We start from the raw sequence: 21248 nt of genomic DNA, 5'->3' as shown, positions 1-21248 counted from the left end.
TGGCCTACTCATTTTAAAACACGATTAACTTCCTTTTTCTTGAAAATTTTGATAGAAAATAAAGAAGATAACCTTTAAATATAGTTAATCAATTAGGTGACAATAATAATCTCGTAGAAACCTTTATATAAAGTTATCAATTAGGGGAAACAAGTAAAAAAGGAGAGAGTGAGGTAAGAAGAGATTTAATTACAAAGCAAAATGTGATTTTCATAAACACCACTAAGTGGTTCAGCAGTCAATTAGGATTTTTTGATATATTACTTAAAAGATCTTGAGTTCGATTGAGCCGAATACCTCCGTTCAAAAAAAAAAAAAAAATTATAACTTTCATATTTAGTGGCTTGACCATGACTTACTTTAAATGAGAAAGTTAACGAATGATATTTTCCTTTTAAAGAATGATATTTCAATTGCGGTACAATTGTAATTAGTTGATTTTTTTCTCATTAAAATAGCAATTTCCTACATTATGACGCTTTTATTCTCTGAACTTGAACCATAACCCTCATAAATGCAACTTCCTAAGTTCAAACACACTGGCTGCCTCATTCATTGAACATTATAATTGAACCCACAAGAAAATATTTCGGGTCTACCCCTGATAAGGGGTGATCTTGCAGGCAACTTTCCTGGAGAATAATTGGGTTAACTCAACTCGTTCAAGTTTGAGCATCAAACAGTCCAGTTGAATTGACTTGCATTTAATGAGGCATTTGGTTGATTAAAATATGTATGATGAAAATTGTTTTAAAGTCAAGGATACAGAGAATATTGTTAGGAACCCCCTATTATGTGCAATCGTTCATAGAATCTATACAGTATACTGTTTATCCTGAGAATTCAACTAAAAATTATTGAATTGCATACTAATTCTTGAAAATTTAATTTTGAATCACAACAAAAACTAGCCAAAATCTCATTGCCAGACATGGAAAAAAATTCGTAACAATGTAGTTAGGAAAAGGAAATCCGTTGAACAAACTCACATACAATACAATTGCCACCAGAAATGCTATATTATGCTTGGTTGAGGCAGACTCAAAGCTTATAATGTAACTTAAATTTTCATTCGGTAATGATGTAACTCACATAATTTGATTGATTCAACTCGTTCAAGTTTGAGCATCAAACAATCCAAGCTGAGTTGACTGGCCTTTATTCTTAGATGATAATATTTGATGAGGCATTTGGTTGATTAGAACATGTATGATTAAAATTGTTTTAAAGTTAAGGATATAGAGAATATCATTAGGAATCCCATACTATGGGCTATAATTCATAGCATGTATACAATATAGGTAATACTATACTTACAACACAATCTCACGAACTTTCTCTCACAATCTTGACATGACAGCTCGTAATTAGTTATCTCGCAAATGGGTTCCGTCTGCTCGCTATGAGTCCTGTTTGTCCAATAGCGAACTGCCACGTCGAGGTTGTGAGAAAAAGTTTGTAAGATTAAATTGTGGGTCAATCTTTATCCATACGGTATATTGTTATCCTGAGAATTCAACTAAAAATTATTGAAATTGTATATTAATTTTGAATCACAACAAAAACTAGCCAAAATTTCATTGCCAGACATGGAAAAAATTCGCAACAATGTAGTTAGGAAAAGGAAATTTATTGTACAAACTCTCACATACAATACAATTGCCACCAAAAGTGCTATATTATACTTGGTTGAGCCGTTGCGGCAGACTCAAAGCTTATAAAGTAACTTAAATTTTCATTCGGTAATGATGTAGAATCTGATATTGGAATGCTATGCTGTTACTACCTGCATACTGAGAAACATATTCAGTAGTTACCTTGTGATGGGGACTATCTCCATTCCAGGCTCAATGCAGACCTCTTCAAGTAAATCACTTGAACTTGTGTTGATGCTTTCTGTTCGGTAGGGTCTTCTAGGATCCGCCTCAGCAGCCAAACATTCCTTCAGTTCTGCCAGTACATGACTCATGTCCGGTCTTTGAGCTGCACTTGGTAATACACATGACATGGCAATCTCCGCTATTTTCCAAGCTGCATTATCGTTGAATTGTCCTTCTAATCTTGGATCGACAAGGTTTCGGATATCCCCTCTTTCAATCACCGGAATCACACGCTGAAGTATGTATCTGTCGTCTCTGAGGCTTCTCTTTATTGTAGGCTGTCCAGTGATCAGCTGAAATAGAATAATCCCGAAACTATAAACATCGCTTTTCTTGTTTATAATCCCACTTACATAGACTCTGTCAAAAAACAGAAGTGATATGAACATTCACCAAGAATGTTAATAACTTAAATAAACATAACTGCACAAATATTTTGTTAAGTTTTAGAACTTACTCAGGATCTATGTATCCAGGTGTACCAGCAGGGCAACTTTCTAGACCTGAATCACTTTCTTTATAGATTAACCTGGAGAGTCCGAAATCGGCTAGTTTTGCTTGCATGCTTTCATTTAGTAAAATGTTGGAAGGCTTCAAGTCCCTGTGGATTGTTGGTGGTTTGCAACCATTGTGTAGATAATCCAACCCTACAACGCCAGTTCATGACTAGTTAAGTAGCTGTAAAGAAAGTGAAATTGGCCAAAATCATTAGAGATATATAACTATGAATTAGTTCTGCTTCCAAACCATTGGCTGCATCGACCGCAATTTGAAGTCTATCACTCCAGCTCAGCAAATTTGTGTCCATCTCTGTAATCAATCAAACATAAGAGCTTTTCAGCGTAGATTTCCTACATCTCATTATCAAATACATTTTAAACATTATTTCAAGTTCAAGAAAGAAATAAAATCTTGCATACCTAATAAATACTGTCTCAAGTTTCCATGACCATGTATTCATAAATTAATGCCTTATTGTCACGGTCATCACAGTAACCGATCAGGGAAACCAAGTTCCTATGATGAACAATCATCAAGAGTTGTGCCTGCATTCACATTGTTACTGTTATAGATTCAATATTGATGAAAATTTTCAACTGATTGAAACTCTGGCTGACCTCTGCTTGAAATTCCTTATAGCCTTGTCTTGATGACGGCGAGAGAACCTTAACATCAACTTCAGTGTCATCTTTCAGAGTGCCCATGTAAACTTTTCCAAATCCTCTTTCTCCGATAACGGTTTTAAAGTTATCAGTGATAGTAACAATCTCAGAGAAAGTAAATTTTCGATTTTTTGATTTCAGAGACCCTTCCTTCTTGGATACAGTACCTATATATTTCAACACCAATGAATATAATAATCTTTTAAAAAAAGCTCCAAAGTAAATTGCTGGGAGAATGAAAGAAAGATATTACCTCTTTTTCTTTCAATTCTGTACACAGCCAGAGCACTGGCGGGGAGCAGAATGAGCAAGATGACTAGAGTGGTTATCATTGCTGGAATAATGAATTTCATTTTGTTTTGATGGCATGGAACTGACATGCAAAGATCTGGGTTTCCTTCAAGTCTTGCATGACACAAAAAGGAAAAAAAGAACAACAAATGATCATAAAAAAAAATAATAATAATAATAAGGAATTAGGAAAGAACCATAAGTATTATATCACTGAGAAAATTGATTACCTCAACAGCAATGTTCTACACTTGGACTTTTCCATAAGAGCATCTGGAACTGAACCAGTGAGTTTGTTCCCAGTTAAGTTCCTGCAATTCAAATACATGTACATCATCTTCACTTCCTACTCCAAAATTTGTTGTTCCGATTTTAAACTCAAAGTTGAAATACTTACAAGACTTTTAGATTTGGCAATTGTCCTAAAAATTCTGGTATTGGCCCAATCAAGTTGTTGTATGATAAATCCCGGTAATAAAAAAAAAAAATTGGGTTCCTCTTTATGTGTAGTCATTTTTATGATGGGGCTTAGTGCAACAGTTTCTGGTAAAAATCTCCAATGTAATCTTCTTTGCCTTTAATACAGTAACTGAATGCTAAGAGTCAATCACTATATATATAATTATGCTTACAATATCGTAATTGCTTCAAGATTGGACAGTGAGGTTGCTATCTCCCCTGTCAATTTGCTTGAGCTCAAATTCCTGCATGAAGTTCATCAAAGAGAATGCATCTCCATTAAGTCAGAAAACTGATGGAAAAAAGAAGTGCAAACCAATTTCCCCAAGTTGAAGGACCTTCCACAGAATTCCACCGAATATTTGCAATATTAAGTCAAGTTATACTACATTTGATTGAGAACTTTTAGTCTTTGAAGGGGTACTCACAATGAGATGATCCTTGGCGAAACATCATTGGTGCAATTCAGACCTTCCCATGAGAAACTACTTGGAACACATGGATCGCCTTGCCAGTTTCTAGTCACTCCGTATTTTTGTTTGAGGTCCTTGATAGCATTAACTGTTGGTTTAAAAGAAAAACAGGAATTCAGTTATTAACCATTTGAGGAGAAGTGAAGACAAAAATCTGGCTAATTCTAACAACAGAAGAGAAGAAAAATACCATCGTTAATGTTTGTTGGTGAAAGTGGTAACTCTACAAACACAAAACCTTCGACAGCATTAAGGATTGGAGGAAGATCTGAACCTTCCGCTGCATAAATAGAAAAATGAAGAGGACTACCATTGATTGGTGGGTTATATTTGAGCTATGGTCGTTGGCTTTAGGTATTCAAGACTAATAGATTCTGTAAGATTGCGTTCACCATTTAGCTCAATACGCAATTCCCTTTTCTGGCCTTCCTTAAGCTTTTCAATCTCTGTAAAGTGGAAGTAAAGATAACATGGAGAAGAAAAATCTAGAAGGTTAAAGTATAAACTCAGGGGAATGCTAGCATTCTGTGATTTTGCGGCAGTTTTCAGCACTTCAGCTGGTATTTTATAACCATCATCCAAACTTTGAGTATATATTGTTGACTGTGTGGAAATGACAGTCGAGTCACTGAAATTATTAGGAGTCCACAAGCGATCATAGACGTCAACTGGGTACCTAAATGAGAAACATTGATATCCGCAAATGTGAATCAATGTGATGAATAATGGTTGCCACAGGAAAATAATGAAATGCAATATGTTATTTCATCAATCCGTAAGTTCAAGAATTTTTTTGATAAAACAACATTGTTGGGAATGCTTTAAATGATTTACCTGGTAAGACGAGAAATACCACCAACATCACTTCTCCCCATGTAGGAGAGTGCACCATCTTGAATTCGATAAATGGAGTCATCCATAGGCCTTAGATCCAACACTGAAATAAAGGGTACTCCATAGCCAGACTTTACAAGACACACATCTATGTAATCCACTGAGGGAACATGAATAATCTCAAATATATCACTGTTGACCACAGTCAACCACTTATTGACACCAAGATATAGCTCGAATGAGGGGAACTGGTTTTTGCCATCATAATTCTCATATACAAAGACAGCCCTGATTAGATAATTATGGTTTGCACCTTGTTTAGGCTTCAGTGTGTAACAATTCCTCGTTCCTTGAGGAAAGCTCCTCAAATGCCTTACCTGCTGTTGGTAAACTGCCAGGGTGAGGTTGGCGAAGTTGGGAGATACCGATACCTCATGGATTTCTCCTGTATCAATATATTTTGCATCTGACTCGTAATATAGACCAGTTACATTGTCTATGTAATCTCCAGTCGCTCCGCAATCAATGTTTATAAAACCTAGAAATCATATTTGACAGAAAAATAGGAGTCAATCAGGCAATTAAGATGTCTGACCATAAATTTTGATATCATAAGTGACAGAGAGCTATAAAGTGTCTTGAAAAGCTATTTGACTTAGGATTGAAAACAGAACACAAAGCATTATACACCGAATTCTATAAGACAAAATGTATACTAACCAGAATGGTCACTGGCAACCTTCATGACAGAATGTTCATTATCTGCCCCCGCTAGTTTTGAGTTGTTGACAGAAATGATGACTTGAAAAATGACCACACATAGTTTCGGAACAAAAAATTGCGCCTGCCCACCACCACCAAACATGCTGATCTCTTTTGGTTCGAAATTCAGTTAAATTGTTGTGGGACATTTATATTAAGTCCTACCTGTGTGTTTGGTTCATAAAGCGTGCAATGGACTTCAATTAATCTAGCGGATGTTGCGGAAGAGAGTACAGCTAGTGTTCTTCAGCATGTGCTCGGTTTTAGAAGTCGTATAGGGTCCAGGCTTTTGTGATGTGTCACATCACACATCATTAGTGAAAAGAGTTTAAACTAGAGCACTATAAAAGGGTTTAATTTATCAACAAGTATTTTTATGTCTTTATTTCCAATTATTGATTTCAAGTTGCCTTGCCCAGTTGGCCTCATTTCCAACACCAAATTGTGCATAATTTCTAAACTTTCAAGCTAAATATAGAGTTCTAGAAAAAGTCACTACTTGACCCTTTGTCTGGGTCTAGCCGAATAGTTGACTAACTTTTAGTTATAACGTACATAAAGGGGAGCCGAAAAAATGACTTGACCAGCTCTTTAAGCTCCAGTTAAGTGTCCTATGCTATTTATCTCTGCAAATCAAATTGCAGCCCAACTGGAAATTTTGCTGTCATTTTCATCGATTGAATGGTAAAAAGTTTTGGTTTTCAGAATTTTCATTTCTACTGCCAATTAACGTGAAAGGCTAACAAAATATTCTGTTACATTTCTCATTCCAGGGCTCTCAAATCCCTAAAATGTTTACATATTCTCATATCTCAGTGTTTCATTTTTGCATAAGATTATAAACTTAAACCATGATTCAATAGTCTACTTTCTATCTTGCTTCAGGACCCTTTTCTGTTTCAAGATCAACAGGACTCATGTCCATTGAATTGTTTGATTCCATCATTTGACTCTCAATTTGTGACGCTTGTTCACGAGCAATTTCCATCTCCAAACACTCTTTCAATTGCATTACCACATGACTCATACTTGGCCTCTGGATGGAAATTGGTGGCAAACATTCCATTGCTGTCTCTACAGCTTTCCAAACAGAATTTGTGTCAAAATTTCCTTCTAGCCTCTGATCAACAATGCTTCTTACATCACCTCCTTCAAGAAATGGACTAACCCAGTGAATTATATGAATGTTCTCAACATTGCCTTTCATCACAGCAGGCTGACCAGTAATCAGTTCCAAGAGTACGACTCCAAAACTATACACATCACTTTTCTCGGCCAACCTGTTACATGCATAATACCTGCAGAAACCAGAGAAATGATAAGAAAAGTAGGTTCACTAACCAAACAACTGCAGTAAGGAGGCTTACAAGATTTTGAAATTATCAGAATTTGTTTGTATCTGTTAACAAACTTTAAACTTTTGCTACATTTTGCTTTATATTACTTACTCCGGATCAAGATAACCCACTGTGCCGACAATTGATGTCAATATATGGCTTCCACTTTCAATTGGAAAAAACTTGGAGAAACCAAAATCTCCGATCTTGGCCTCCATTTTCTCATTTAACAAAATGTTTGCAGGCTTCACATCTCTGTGAATTATTGGTGGCTTGCAACCATGGTGCAAGTACTCTAGCCCTGTACAGAGAATTTTAGAATTCGTTGGCTTGGCTAGAACACATGAAAATTGAAAATTATGTATACTAAAAGGTTATTCTGCTTATTATTACCTTGTGCGGCACCAAGTGCAATCTCAACTCTCTCTTTCCAACTCAAAGCTTCTTTACGTTTATCTGGAGCAAAGAATTGTGACAAACTAGTCTCATTTACCATTTTTTGTAAACGAATATTGAATATTTAAGTGTGAAATTAGAAATGCCTTTCAGGGAAATTAACATGACTATTACCTAATAGATACTCCTCTAAGTTCCCATATGCCATGTACTCATAGATGATTGCAAAGTTTCTGCTATCATTGCAGTATCCGACAAAAGAAGCTAAGTTCCTGTGATGAACTCTAATCAAGAACTGAGCCTGTTGATCAAGATAACATTTAATTATAACCAGATTCAAAGTATACTCCAGACAAAATGTATGTTATAACCAATTAATTATACTTAATATTTAGTCTGTTTGAGTTTCCGGATAGAATCTAACCTCAGTTTGAAATTGTATAGATGCTTGAGTTGATGATGGACAGAACATTTTGACAGCAACTTGTGTTCCATCAACCAAGTAGCCAAGGTAAACAGTTCCAAACCCTCCTTTTCCAAGAACTCGTTCGAAATTATTGGTCATGCTCACAATCTCAGAGTATGTGAACCCTCGACTGTTCGATTTCAGTGACCCTTCTCTCTTTGCAAGAGATTTGACATCCACCTTAGCAGCTATACATAAAGTTTATCATAGAGTTAGCATTTGTGCTAAGCAAAATCCTGGAGCTGAATTGAATGTTTATCATCCAACAAGAAATATTTGTTGAACTGCAACGATATATATACCTCTTTTTCTTCTATAGATCCAAAGGATAAGAAATGCAATCAAAATGATCACAAGAGCTGAAACAATGGCTGCAACAAGTGGCACTAGAATATTTCTCTCCTTTTTGCATGGTGCGAACAAACATAGATCCAGATTCCCATCAATACTATCATTGAATCAGCTTTTCTTAGAGGATAAATTAATGTTGGAGAAATGAGAAATAGAAATAAAATGGTTTTGTTAACCTCAAAACTAAAAGTAACTTTTAAGTTTAGGTAAGATGTGAACCTTAATTTGAGTGATTGATTTTGTGACCTTGCCCACAGAGATTTAGGAACTAAGCCAGAGAGTTTGTTTCCTTCCAAGTTCCTGCAAGTACATACAGGATTAAACAATTCCATTTTGCCTGAAATGAGTACAAACTTATGTCATTAAATCTTAGTCACTTACAGAACTCTTAAGTGTGGTAGTTGAGAAAGTAAATCAGGCTGTGATCCGGTTAAGCTATTGTTGGACATATCCCTTGATAAAAGTATTGCAAAAATTAGCAATTCTCCATATATCTTATAAACTACCCGGAAAATAATCACATTGTACTTATGCTTACAGCTTCTGTAATGACTTAAGATCGTAAAGTGAATGAACTATCCTGCCTGCCAATCCTTTCGATGATAAATTCCTGCAGGTAATTCATTTCATTTAGTTAAATAAGTAAGCTAGAAAATAGCTTAATCAATTTGTCTCTTTATTGGTTAATGTTTCAATAGCCTTATTCTTCTTGCACAAGATAACACTCACAAAGAGATGATTTTGGGGGGATCATAACCATTGTAGCTGCAAGTTAGGCCATCCCAAGAGTATTTTGGTTCACATGGGTCCCCTTGCCAGCCTTCACCCACCTGATACCTCGACTTGATGTTCATGATTGCATTAACTATAATATTAGAAGAAAGATTAGAAATGAAATTGACTAATATATGCTTCAACAGAGAAGAAAAATATCAGCAGAAACATACCATCTCCTTGGTCCGTTGATGCTTGTAAGAAATCTTTTAGAACATAAATTTCTAATGCATTTAAAATGGGAGGAAGGGTAGACTTCGATGTTTTCCTAAGAGAAAAACTTAGTTTGCTTCCTTTCATAGGATATTTGCTGAATCTAGTAGTTGAGTTAAGATACTCAGGAACAACAGATTCCTTCCACAGATTACCATTTAACTCTATAATGAATTCTCTGTACTGATTCACTTGGAGGATTTCAAGTTCTGCAAAGTGCATGTACACATAAAACTTAAGAGAAGAATCACCAGTTTCAAACTCAAATTCCAACGAACCGTTAATATTCATTGGCTTAGCAGCAGTTTGCATGACCTTTGATGGCAACCTATACTCTGATTCAAGCAGGGAATCGACAGTGGACGAAGTATTGATAGATCCAGAACCCGGGTAAGGAACCCACATCCGATCATAGCTATCATCTTTGTACCTGAGTGCAATATCAACAAACATGTATAGACATTTGCAGTCAAGCTTAAACCAGATTCAGATATTCAAATCCAAACAGTATGAAAGAAACTTACCTGACTGTTTGATTGGTTGTTGAACCAACATCGAGACGCCTGTATAGAACTAAAGCCGATTCTGGTTGAGTTCTGTAAATGGTATTATGGAAATGCCTTAGCTCCAAAGCTGATATAAAAGGAGTCCCTTTACCAATGTTGAGGAGACAAACATAAATTTCACCCGTTAAGGCCAAATGAATAATCTCCTTAATCACAACATGAGATGCATTATCAAATCTCACATTATCCCATCGATTAACTCCGACATAGAGATCAAATTCCGGCAATTTGTCGTCATCATCATAATCCCCATACATAAAGAGAGCTCTTATCAAGTAGATTGTATCATTCCCTTCTAGAGGTTTTAGTGTGTAACAATTTCTCTCTCCCTGGGGAAAACTTCTAACGTTTTCAAGAGTCTTTGGAAGAATACCAGACTTAAACTTGGAAGATATGGACTTATTCACTCCAGTGTTAATAAGTTCTTCATCAGATGTGTAAATTATATCTGTTATCTCATCAGTATAGCTGAAACCTAGCGGTAAACCGCAATCGATGCTTATGGAGCCTATAATGATTCATAAAACCAGAAAAATAATCAAAGCAAGGTTTGATTATGAACACAATTAAGTCTCTTATTGAATTTCAGTTATATACACAAATTAAAGAACTATAAGTACTAGAATACTTACCTCCAATGTCATCTAATTTCCTTCTAGCCTGCTTTAAAGCAACATCAGAAGCCAAAACTCTTGATTCTTCTTCAGTACAATCACAAATGGTCTTGAGTGATATGATAATAAAACAAACTATGGAAGTCCAACCCACTTTAGCTCTACTTTGTGCAGCCATTTCTTCTTCAAGGTAGCCATTAAAGACTCATTGGAACTGGTTATAAAGCATAAATTGCAGACATGAAAGGGACCATATACCAACTTGTATTATTAGGAGAGAATTGCAATTTGATATTTTTGGTCTTTAATTGCAATTGATGGCCATTGGTGATTGGTAATGTCATAGTCAATAACGTTGTGTCTTGGTTCTCAGAATTTGTAAGCAAGTGTGCTTCTTATTTCTGAATGCCAGCTTTTGGCATCTGGAGACACAATTAATATTGATGCCAGCTTTAACAAAGACTTGAACTTCATCTCGTTATTAATGGCATTTGAACTAGTTGCATGTCTCAGTCTAGCTCATAAATGGGATTTCCAGGATGAAAATGAAATAAGAAAATTACAAAACAGCCCTTTTGAAAACTCACATAGATACCTATATTTTTTGGCTCCTAATTTAGCCATTAAAAGAGTAAACGACTTTTTCCCACCCAAGGTTTGCCTTCATGACACTTTTCCACCCAAAAAGTTTCAAAATACCAGTGTTCCACCCAAAGTCTATATTTCATTTACTATCCAAATTGCAGAACAATGGAGAGAAAAATCGGTCCACACTGTTAGCGCTTTTGAAGATGTGGGATGCCGATGAGTCTTTTAATGGTGGCATGTTGGATTTTGGTAGTTGGGATTGGTCGGAATTTGACTTGGCAGGGATTGTTGTGTATTACACAAGTCGCTCAATTGTCGGCGATTGGCGGGGTTGGCGGGAGCAAGGTTTGAGCGGTTTTGGTGAATAGTGATCGGGGAAAAGAATAGTGGTGGTGTGGGGTCACAAAGATGTTGGAATCGGTTGACGATTGATAGGAATATAAACTTTGGGTGGGAAAGTGGTATTTTGAAACTTTTTGAGTAGAAACGAGTCATTAAGGCAAACCAGTCGTTTACTCCCATTAAAATCACATTTCCTGATTTCAGGTATACATCAACCAGAAAAATTTGGACTGTAAATATGAGTTTACCTGAATTTTAAAATTTTAATTTATTTTATTGAAAATTAATTTTTTTGGGCCGCAAGGGCCCAAAATTTGTCCCTATACGTAAATCTCAACGCTCGTTGTTCAGCGTCCTTGGGCGGTTGGGCCTGCTGCCTAGCCTGATATGCAAGACTTTAGACTTGTCTGGAAAATAAATTTCATCCCAAGATTTGGATTAAGTTTCCCGTTACTCTCATAGAATTTTTTAGTAACATTTTAGCCCCTGTCATAGTGTCAATAGCAAACCTTACTAAAAACTTCTATAGTTCCATAAGACTACAGGTAGTTAAGCCAAACCTCAGGGATGAAATGGTTATCATCCCATAAGATTCAGCTTTTATATTATGCGAAAAAGGAAAGATGAACAATGATTGGGTTTGAATAGGAACAGCGCAGCACCGGCAACATTGACCTGGTGGTGCAGCCGTGCAGCACACATAAGCTGGACAGACTGGTCGCTTTGGCTGTACAGCTCCCAGCTGCTGGAGACGACGATCACCTGCAAAAAATGTTATATTCTCGAACTCAACCCAAATATATTAATTGTTGAACACTAACGTAATTTAAAGTTGATATATATTTGATTACCATGACCGGGTTACTCCAGCTAAATTACATGGCAAAGTTGAAGACAACACCACGGCAAAGATGAAGAGAGTCAGCAACAGAGACTTTCTTGTGTCCAAGTGTTTGAATTTCAACACTAATTAATTATAGCCTAAGATGGCAGCTGGAAGTTCTTTCACCATGAAACACTGTAAATTCTTGAACTTGAAGTCAGTTCATTCAATTAACTTCGTCTATTTTCAGTCAAAATTCAAAAGTCAATTCTCTGTAAACAGTTATTGAGACTAAGCTTAACTGAGTTTTGTCTGCATTACAGAAAGAAAAAACAATGGAAGTCGGAATTAATTGATGGCAACTGACTGAAACATTGATGAATTTGATTGATCAGGTTAATTTAATCACTGATGCATTTAATTGTGCTGTCTTATTATGTATATATAGAAGAAGTATCATTTTATACAAAGACTCGTAGAATTTTATTACTGTGAATTTGGTAAACTTATAAAATACAGTAATATAAACTTTTTCTTACAGACTCAACGTAGCAGTTCTGAGGAATGATCGTTCCTCATCCAAGGAATGACCATTCCATCCAAGGAACGACATATTTCATCCAAGGAATGGTTGTTCATCATCCAAGGAACAACCATTCCTCCATTCATAACGGTCGTTCCCTATGTAGAAATGATCGTTTTTTAGTTCTAGTCGAAATCATTCTACGACAATTTTGGTGGGGGTTGCTGCGATAGTTCTAGTGGGGGTTGCCAACTTAGGTGACATGTGGGGTTTGTAAGAGAAAATTTGTGAGATGTGTTTGTCAGTTTATCTTTATTCTATACATACATTGCTCTTGCTCACTAGGTCATTTCTTGATATTTGTGCCAATGTTTGGGAAAAAAACTTCAGTCCATTAGATTTAGAAAGTGATACTGCAATCCTCTGCCACTACCATAATATAAAACTTTCATTAAATGTGATCAAAATCCTCTAATGATAATCATTTAACCGGCTGGGATTGTAGTGTCACTTTCCCAACCTATTGGATCAAAAGGACTTTCTCCAATGCCTTGGAATCATCCTCTCAAAGTTGGACAAAACAAGAAACTCAGTCCTTTTTTGTGGCACGCATGTGATGAGTGAACAAAATAACCAGTCAGCAAAAGGTGGGGGTTCAACATGTGCAGAAATCTTGAAGAATATTATGCTGAGAAATGAGGGAATTTCTATGAAACAGGGTGACGGTTTCCATGGTATTCACTATTGGAACCTACGAAAAAGTGATGGAGGCCATTGGATCAATCCGAAAAGAGTGATAGGAATAATTTAACAGCACAAAATGAAAGATAACCTTACCCATCATTTGTTAAATTTTATTTTATCTTGTACAGTTTTCTTTATATTGAAATAATTTTAATTTCTTATGTTCAAGAGGAATTTGAGAAAGATTACAGTTTTCTCAAGTTTAGGGTTGAAGAAGCTTATGTATGCGATGGAAAAAGATATAAACATCCTTTAACCGCTAGAAGTTGAGAATAGGTAGGTGGTTTGTAAAACAAGGGTTATCAAATTTCTGCAAAAAAAGTAAGGTACGAAAACGTAATTCGGCACTTTCATATTGAGTGGCTTGACTTACTTTAATTGACGAGTTAACAAGTCAGTCAACACGCTTTGGCCTTCTAAGACAAGTTTTTCAAAACTCTCCAGTTCGTGGTGAGCTAATGCAGAAGAGTCTGAGCTGATTCAAATACTATTACACGTCGGTAATATTATACTGACAAACAATTCTCATTAACTTTCTCTTATAAACGCAATATGACAACTCACAATGGATTTTATTTGACTAATTAGAAGCTAATCAATTGTGAATTATCATATCGCGTTTACGAGAGAAAGTTAGTAAAAAATGTTTGTTAACCAATCTTTATTCATTACAGACTCTTCTTAAAAAAGAAGATAAAAAATCATATTAAAATTATTTATTAATAGATTTTTTCTTTTAAAGAATGATATTTCAATTGCCGTACAATTGTAGTTAGTAAAAGGAAATCCATTGTACAAACTCACATACAATACAATTGCCACCATAATTGAAGTACGTATTCAAAAAAATATTAGAACGGTTCCAGGAAGTTACCACAAAGTAGGGGTGAACGGTTCCTGGTACTCTGCATTTTTCGGGAGAACCAGAACCAGAACCGCATAGTGCAAGTTCCCAAAAAAAGGAACTGGAATTGGAACTGCATAGTGCAGGTTCTTAAATTCAGGAAACCGGAACCTGAAATGCAAGTTCTGGTTCCTTTCCCAGGTACCCTATAAAAAATTAATTACCTCCCTATTAGTTTAAAATTGACAAAAATACCTTAAAAGTTTACAAATACACCCCTAACAAATTTTAATTACTCATTCGTTTGTGTCCAATGTAACTCATAAATCCTCTAATCTCTAGGCAACACTTGAATTGAATCAATTCATCACAATTCACATAAAATTTCTCAATCAAAACCAAGACACAAACAATTATTCATGTGTAAATTGTTAATTTAATGTTATAAATTGTTAATGTTTATAATGTAATATAATAATATTGTAATTAATTAAGTAATTATTTAATTATAATGTAATGTTATAATTAATTAAGTAATCATACTATACATGTATAATATAATGTTATAATTAATTAAATTTCTAATTATTTAATTAAATATTGTACTAATGTTTATAATGTAATGTTATAATTAATTAAGTAATCATACTATAAATTTATAATGTAATGTTACAATTAATTAGATTTTTTAACCATTTAATTAAGTAATGTACTAATGACTAATGTAGTAAATTAATAATGTAAATAATGTAATGTTATAAATTTATAACTAATTAAGTAATCATTTAACTATGTAATGCTATAATTAATTAAGTGATCATAATATAATGTAATGTAATAATGTTATAATTAATTACGTAATAATTTAATTAAGTAATCATTTGTTTATAATGTAATGTTACAATTAATTAAGTAATCGTACTATAAATTTATAATGTAATGTTAATATGTTATAATTAATTAAATTTCTAATCATTTAATTAAGTATTGTGCTAATGTTTATGTAGTAAATTACTAATGTTTATAATATAATGTCATAATCAATTAAGTAATCATTTAATTATGTAATGTTATAATTAATTATGTGATCATACTATAATGTAATGTTATAGTGAATTAAGTAATCATACTATAAATCTTTAATGTAATATTATAATTAATTAAATTTTTAATCATTTAATTAAGTAATGTAATAATGTAGTAAATTACTAATGTTTATAATGTAATGTTATAAATTTATAACTAATTAAGTAATCATTTAACTATGTAATACTATAATTAATTAAGTGATCATAATATAATGTAATGTAATAATGTTATAATTTAATTAAGTAATTATTTAACTATAATGTAACACTTAATTAATTAAATTTTTAATCTTTTAATTTAGTAATCATTTGTTTAAAATATAATGTCATAATCATCTAATTATGTAATGTTATAATTAATTAAAAATTTAATCATTTCATTAAGTATTGTGCTAATGTTTATGTAGTAAATTAGTAATTACTAATGTTTATAACATAATATCATAATTAATTAAGTAATCATTGAATTATGTAATATTATAATTAATTATGTGATCATACTATAATGTAATGTTATAGTGAATTAAGTAATCATACTATAAATCTTTAATGTAATATTATAATTAATTAAATTTTCAATCATTTAATTAAGTATTGTACTAATATTTGTAATGAAATGTTATAATTAATTAAGTAATTAACTAATTATACTATAAATTTATAATGTAATGCTATAATTAATTATACTATAAATCAATTAATTAATGTTATAAAATTATAATTAATTAAATAATCATTTAACTATTGATTAAGTATGATATTTAATTAGTAATTAAACTTATTAATGTTTATCAATTTATCATATATAATTAATTAATTGCTAATTTACTATAGATATACTTAGAACTTGATAATTGAAGTAAATAACTAAATATATTATTATTCAATCAAATATACTATTTTATTCAAAAATGATTATTTTAATAACATTAAAACACTTTTAATTGGATCCTAATTTCAATTATACACTTAATTAACCAAAGCTTTAATATTAATATATTAAAGTTTTTAATATGATGTAGTTTATATGTAATAAGTATCATTGTATATTTATTTAATTAAGTTATTCTAAAATTTTAACTTTTTCTATTTTGAATTTTTTATATGTAAAATAATAAAACCCCCCATTATTCACAAATATTTCATTGGAGTCCAGGTTCTAAAACAGGTTCCAAAAATCAGTTCCAAACAGGTTCCAAATCAGGTATCCGCTACAGGTTGCAAGCAGGTTCCAAACCGGGTACCCGTTTCAGGTTCTTTTTTCAAGTTCCGATTTCGGTTCCGGTTCCTCCACACATAAGAACCGGAACCAGAACCGTACAATGTTGGTTCCAATAAAATGGAACTGAAACCAATCCGTACAGTACCGGGTCCAAGTAGGTTTCGGTTCCAGTTCCGGTTCTACCCGCTACCCGTGCTCACCCCTATCACAAAGGAATCAAATTTTGTATCTAGCCCAAAGACCAAATTAATAAATTATGCGTAGTATTTCTACCTCAATCCTTTCATTTATTTATGTTCAAATAAAAAAGCACATTGTAGATATTTGACTGGTGATGGTGTGTTTCCTCATATGTTGAATTGATTCACTAAATATGTTGGGAATTTTTTGTAAAGGACTCAAATGGCATGCTTGTCGCATATCAAATTGGTTAGTCATGCTTTGAACAAAATAAAGACAAATACGAAACCAAGACAACAGTAAACACACAAACACAAACAGTAAAAAGAATAAGTAATACCACGATTTACCTTAGTTTACCTAATTAACAAACTACATCCAACAAAGTTAATATTTGAAGGCCTATGGTTGGTATTTAATTAAATATATTAATTCCTTTTCACAAACTCAATCAATTAGGTGTCAAAAGTAGAATAATAGAATTAATTAATCTGACTTTAAGTCAATGCATATGCAACAAAAATTAATGAAGAATAGGGCCTATGTCACATAATTACACAATTTATTTATAGCAATTAGTTGTTAGAGTTATTCCATCCACATCAACTTTGTTACTGTTAATTCATTCACGTCAACTTTGTCACATACTTTTTGAATTATCCGGCGTGTGGGTACTCCTTTGCCCAATTAATTAATTAATCCTACAATATGTGCAAGTGTCACACATCTTTTTAGTATTATCTTTGTTGACATTAGTCAATAAATTATTACTTATAAATTAATTTCATTTATGCATACCATAAGTTTCAGCTTTAAAACTAGAATAATACACGATTTAATATAAAATAAATCAATACAAATTGAGTTTATATACAAAATTTATATTTGTAGAATTACTCTTAAAACTAAAATCAGTACTATTTATTGAACATGAATGAACTTTAGCCAAATTCATTAACTATGTGCCTCTAGTTATAACTAAATTAAGTAATTTGATCATCTTGTTGGCCTTTAATATCAACTAATTGGCAATATTATGGTTTTTTTTTTTTTTTTTTTTTTACACATTTTGTTAAAGTATTTTTGGACTTTTGTGAAACAAGATGAAAGCAACTTAGAATATTTAACTACCACTGGGTAGCCTGATATTAAAAGAGCAAATGAAGATGAAGATCTAACATAATCTCTCAAATTGCGAGTACTCTTAATTGTAAAAGAGTAAGAAGAGAATCTAATATGGTCTCTCAAGTAGGAGGATCTAACATGGTCTCCTAGGTTTCGAGTCTCTTTGATGGTAAAAGAGTAAAAGAAGAATTTAACATAGTCTTCCAAGTTTGAGTCCCCATGACCCCTAATAAGGGTGGCCACTGGAGTTCTTACGCAACTGATAGTTCCAAGGTCCCAAGGAATTAGTTATGATGCATACAAACTGGTCTGGACACCCTCGGTCATAAAAAATACAAAAAAAAAAAAAAAAAAAAAAATAGTACACTTGTATCAGGACATATATAAAGTATTAGGAGCTAATTTCACTTTACTGGGATAAGTGTGGGTTGGTCATTTTAAAACACAATTAGCTTCTTTTTTATGTGAAGATAACCTTTAAATATAGTTAATCGAGTAGATGGTAAAAATAATTTCATAAAAACATTTATATAGTTATCAATTAAGGGACAAGAAGTGGAAAATGAGAGAGTGCGGTAAGAGGAGATTTAATTACAAAGAAAAATGTGATCTTAATTGTTAATGTCCATCGCTTTAAAAAAATTATAGTATAATATATTAATTGTTGACTTAGGAGTCAATACAATATCAATATTCCTGCGCCAAACATAAGGTACGAAAATGTAATTCGGCACTTTCATATTTGGTTGCTTGACCTTGACTTACTTTAAATGACAAAGTTAACGAGTCAGTCAATACTCTTTGGCCTTTTATGATCCCTTTATTCTCTGAACTTTAACTAGTTCATTGAACATTATAGTTGAAACCACAAGAAAATATTTCGGGTCTACCCTGATAAGGGGTGATCTTGCAGGCAACTTTCTTGGAGCATAATTTGATTGATTCAACTCGTTCAAGTTTGAGCATCAAACAGTCCAGTTGAGTTGACTTGCCTTTATTCTTAGATGATAATATTTGATGAGGCATTTGGTTGATTAGAACATGTATGATTAAAATTGTTTTAAAAGTTAAGGATATAGAGAATATAGTTAGGAATCCACTACTATGGACAATAATTCATAGCATGTATACAATATAGGTAATACTATACTTACAACTCAATCTCACAAACTTTATCACACAATCTTGACGTGACAGCTCGTAATTAGTTATCTCGCAAATGGGTTCCGCTTGCTCGCTATGAATCCTCTTTGTCCAATTGCAAGCTGCCACGTCGGGATTATGAGAGAAAGTTTATAAGATTAAGTTGTGAGTCAATCTTTATCTATACGGTATATTGTTACCCTGAGAATTCAACTAAAAATTATTGAAATTGTATATTAATTCTTGAAATTCTAATTTTGAATCACAACAAAAACTAGCCAAAATTTCATTGCCAGACGTGGAAAAAATTCGCAACAATTAGTTAGGAAAAGGAAATTTATTGTACAAACTCACATACAATACAATAGCCACCAGAAATGCTATATTATACTTGGTTGAGCCGTTGAGGCAGACTCAAAGCTTATAAAGTAACTTAAATTTTCATTCGGTAATGATGTAAAATCTGATATTGGAATGCTATGCTGTTACTACCTGCATACTGAAAAACATATTCAGTAGTTACCTTGTGATGGGGACTATCCCCATTCCAGGCTCAATGCAGACCTCATTAAGTAAATCACTTGAACTTGTGTTGATGCTTTCTGTTCGGTAGGGTCTTCTAGGATCCGCCTCAGTAGCCAAACATTCCTTCAGTTCAGCCAGTACATGACTCATGTCCGGTCTTTGAGCTGCGCTTGGTAATACACATGACATGGCGATCTCCGCTATTTTCCAAGCTGCATTATCGTTGAATTGTCCTTCTAATCTTGGATCGACAAGGTTTTGGATATCCCCTCTTTCAATTACCGGAATCACACGCTGAAGTAGTACTCTGGCGTCGCCGAGGCTTCTCTTATTGTAGGTTGTCCAGTGATAAGTGAAACAGAATAATCCGAAGCTATAAACACACTTTTCTTGTTTATAAATCCCACTTACATAGACTCTATCAGAAAACAGAAGTGAGATGAACATTCACCAAGAATATTAATAACTTAAATAACATAACTGCATAAATATTTTGTTAAGTTTTAGAACTACTCAGGATCTATGTATCCAGGAGTACCAGCAGGGAAGTTTCTAGACCCGAATCACTTCTTTATAGATTAACCTGGAGAGTCCGAAATCGGCTAGTTTTGCTTGCATGTTTTCATTTAGTAAAATGTTGGAAGGCTTCAAGTCCCTGTGGATTGTTGGTGGTTTGCAACCATTGTGTAGATAATCCAACCTGCAACGCCAGTTCAGACTAGTTAAGTAGCTGTAAAGAAAGTGAAATTGGCCAAAATCATTAGAGATATATAACTATGAATTAGTTCTGCTTCCAAACCATTGGCTGCATCGACCGCAATTTGAGTCTATCACTCCAGTCAGCAAATTTGTGTCCATCTCGTAATCAATCAAACATAAGAGCTTTTCAGCGTAGATTTCCAACATCCATTATCAAATACATTTTAAACATTATTTCAAGTCAGGAAAGAAATAAAATCTTGCATACCTAATAAATACTGTCTCAAGTTTCCATTGACCTATGATAAAATTAATGCCTTATGTCACGGTCATCACAGTAACGATCAGGGAAACCAAGTTCCTATGATGAACAATCATCAAGAGTTGTGCCTGCATTCACATTGATACTGTTATAGATCAATATTGATGAAATTCAAGTGATTGAAACTCTGGCTGACCCTTGCTTGAAATTCCTTATAGTGTCTTGATGACGGCGGAGAACCTTAACAGCAACTTCAGTGTCATCTTTCAGAGTGCCCATGTAAACTTTTCAAATCCTCCTTCTCCGATAACGGTTTTAAAGTTATCAGTGATAGTAACAATACTCAGAGAAAGTAAATTTTCGATTTTTTGATCAGAGACCCTTCCGTCTTGGATACAGTACCTATTATTTCAACACCAATGACTATAATAATCTTTTAAAAACGCTCCAAAGTAAATTGCGGGAGAATGAAAGAAAGATATATACACTCTTTTTCTTTCAATTTGGACACAGCCAGAGCACTGCGGGGAGCAGAATGAGCAAGATGACTAGAGTGGTTAC

The 21248-nt window shown here is 33.5% G+C and overlaps 3 protein-coding genes and 1 pseudogene across 4 annotated transcripts; all 4 read right to left on the bottom strand.

The window, feature by feature from the left end:
• Positions 1-1602: 1602 nt before the first annotated feature.
• On the bottom strand, positions 1603-5937 carry LOC116124022 (annotated as a pseudogene).
• A 480-nt stretch (positions 5938-6417) lies between these two features.
• LOC116124025 (probable LRR receptor-like protein kinase At1g51890) lies at positions 6418-7758 on the bottom strand. The gene is made up of 3 exons (XM_031409741.1): positions 7593-7758; positions 7311-7500; positions 6418-7160 (listed from the first exon to the last, which is right to left on the bottom strand). The coding sequence occupies exons 1-3, from the start codon at positions 7693-7695 to the stop codon at positions 6734-6736; spliced, it is 720 nt and encodes a 239-aa protein (XP_031265601.1). The 5' UTR covers positions 7696-7758; the 3' UTR covers positions 6418-6733.
• A 623-nt stretch (positions 7759-8381) lies between these two features.
• LOC116124023 (putative leucine-rich repeat receptor-like protein kinase At2g19210) lies at positions 8382-10815 on the bottom strand. Of its 2 annotated transcripts, none has more exons than XM_031409740.1 (5): positions 10598-10815; positions 9924-10473; positions 9360-9829; positions 9170-9277; positions 8382-9022 (listed from the first exon to the last, which is right to left on the bottom strand). In XM_031409740.1, the coding sequence occupies exons 1-5, from the start codon at positions 10755-10757 to the stop codon at positions 8988-8990; spliced, it is 1323 nt and encodes a 440-aa protein (XP_031265600.1). In that variant the 5' UTR covers positions 10758-10815; the 3' UTR covers positions 8382-8987. The 2 variants fall into 2 exon arrangements, with proteins under 2 accessions (XP_031265600.1, XP_031265599.1); XM_031409739.1 differs by having other exon boundaries at positions 9142-9277; positions 10598-10814.
• An 8905-nt stretch (positions 10816-19720) lies between these two features.
• LOC116124049 (probable LRR receptor-like protein kinase At1g51890) lies at positions 19721-20966 on the bottom strand. The gene is made up of 3 exons (XM_031409763.1): positions 20884-20966; positions 20310-20426; positions 19721-20144 (listed from the first exon to the last, which is right to left on the bottom strand). The coding sequence occupies exons 1-3, from the start codon at positions 20964-20966 to the stop codon at positions 19721-19723; spliced, it is 624 nt and encodes a 207-aa protein (XP_031265623.1).
• Positions 20967-21248: the final 282 nt, after the last annotated feature.

Source organism: Pistacia vera, unplaced genomic scaffold (assembly GCF_008641045.1).
Source record: "Pistacia vera cultivar Batoury unplaced genomic scaffold, PisVer_v2 Contig147, whole genome shotgun sequence".
Taxonomy (NCBI): Eukaryota; Viridiplantae; Streptophyta; class Magnoliopsida; order Sapindales; family Anacardiaceae; genus Pistacia; species Pistacia vera.
The sequence above is the reverse complement of the archived record's forward strand: the minus strand, read 5'-3'. Positions and strand labels throughout refer to the sequence as shown.

Excerpts from the sequence above, each read along its gene's own strand:
- LOC116124025 (XM_031409741.1), bottom strand. The coding sequence starts at position 7,695 with ATGGTAAATGAGACTAGTTTGTCACAATTCTTTGCTCCAGATAAACGT. Across the intron at positions 7,501-7,592 it reads TGCACTTGGTGCCGCACAAG|GGCTAGAGTACTTGCACCAT; the intron begins GTAATAATAAGC and ends TTCTCTGTACAG. Across the intron at positions 7,161-7,310 it reads GTGGGTTATCTTGATCCGGA|GTATTATGCATGTAACAGGT; the intron begins GTAAGTAATATA and ends TGGTTTCTGCAG.
- LOC116124049 (XM_031409763.1), bottom strand. The coding sequence starts at position 20,966 with ATGGGCACTCTGAAAGATGACACTGAAGTTGCTGTTAAGGTTCTCCGC. Across the intron at positions 20,427-20,883 it reads ATAAGGAATTTCAAGCAAGG|GTTGGATTATCTACACAATG; the intron begins GTCAGCCAGAGT and ends CTGGCGTTGCAG. Across the intron at positions 20,145-20,309 it reads GCCGATTTCGGACTCTCCAG|AGTCTATGTAAGTGGGATTT; the intron begins GTTAATCTATAA and ends GTTTTCTGATAG.
- LOC116124023 (XM_031409739.1), bottom strand. The coding sequence starts at position 10,757 with ATGGCTGCACAAAGTAGAGCTAAAGTGGGTTGGACTTCCATAGTTTGT. Across the intron at positions 9,278-9,359 it reads ATCAACGGACCAAGGAGATG|TTAATGCAATCATGAACATC; the intron begins GTATGTTTCTGC and ends CTAATATTATAG. Across the intron at positions 9,023-9,141 it reads CCCCCCAAAATCATCTCTTT|GAATTTATCATCGAAAGGAT; the intron begins GTGAGTGTTATC and ends AATTACCTGCAG.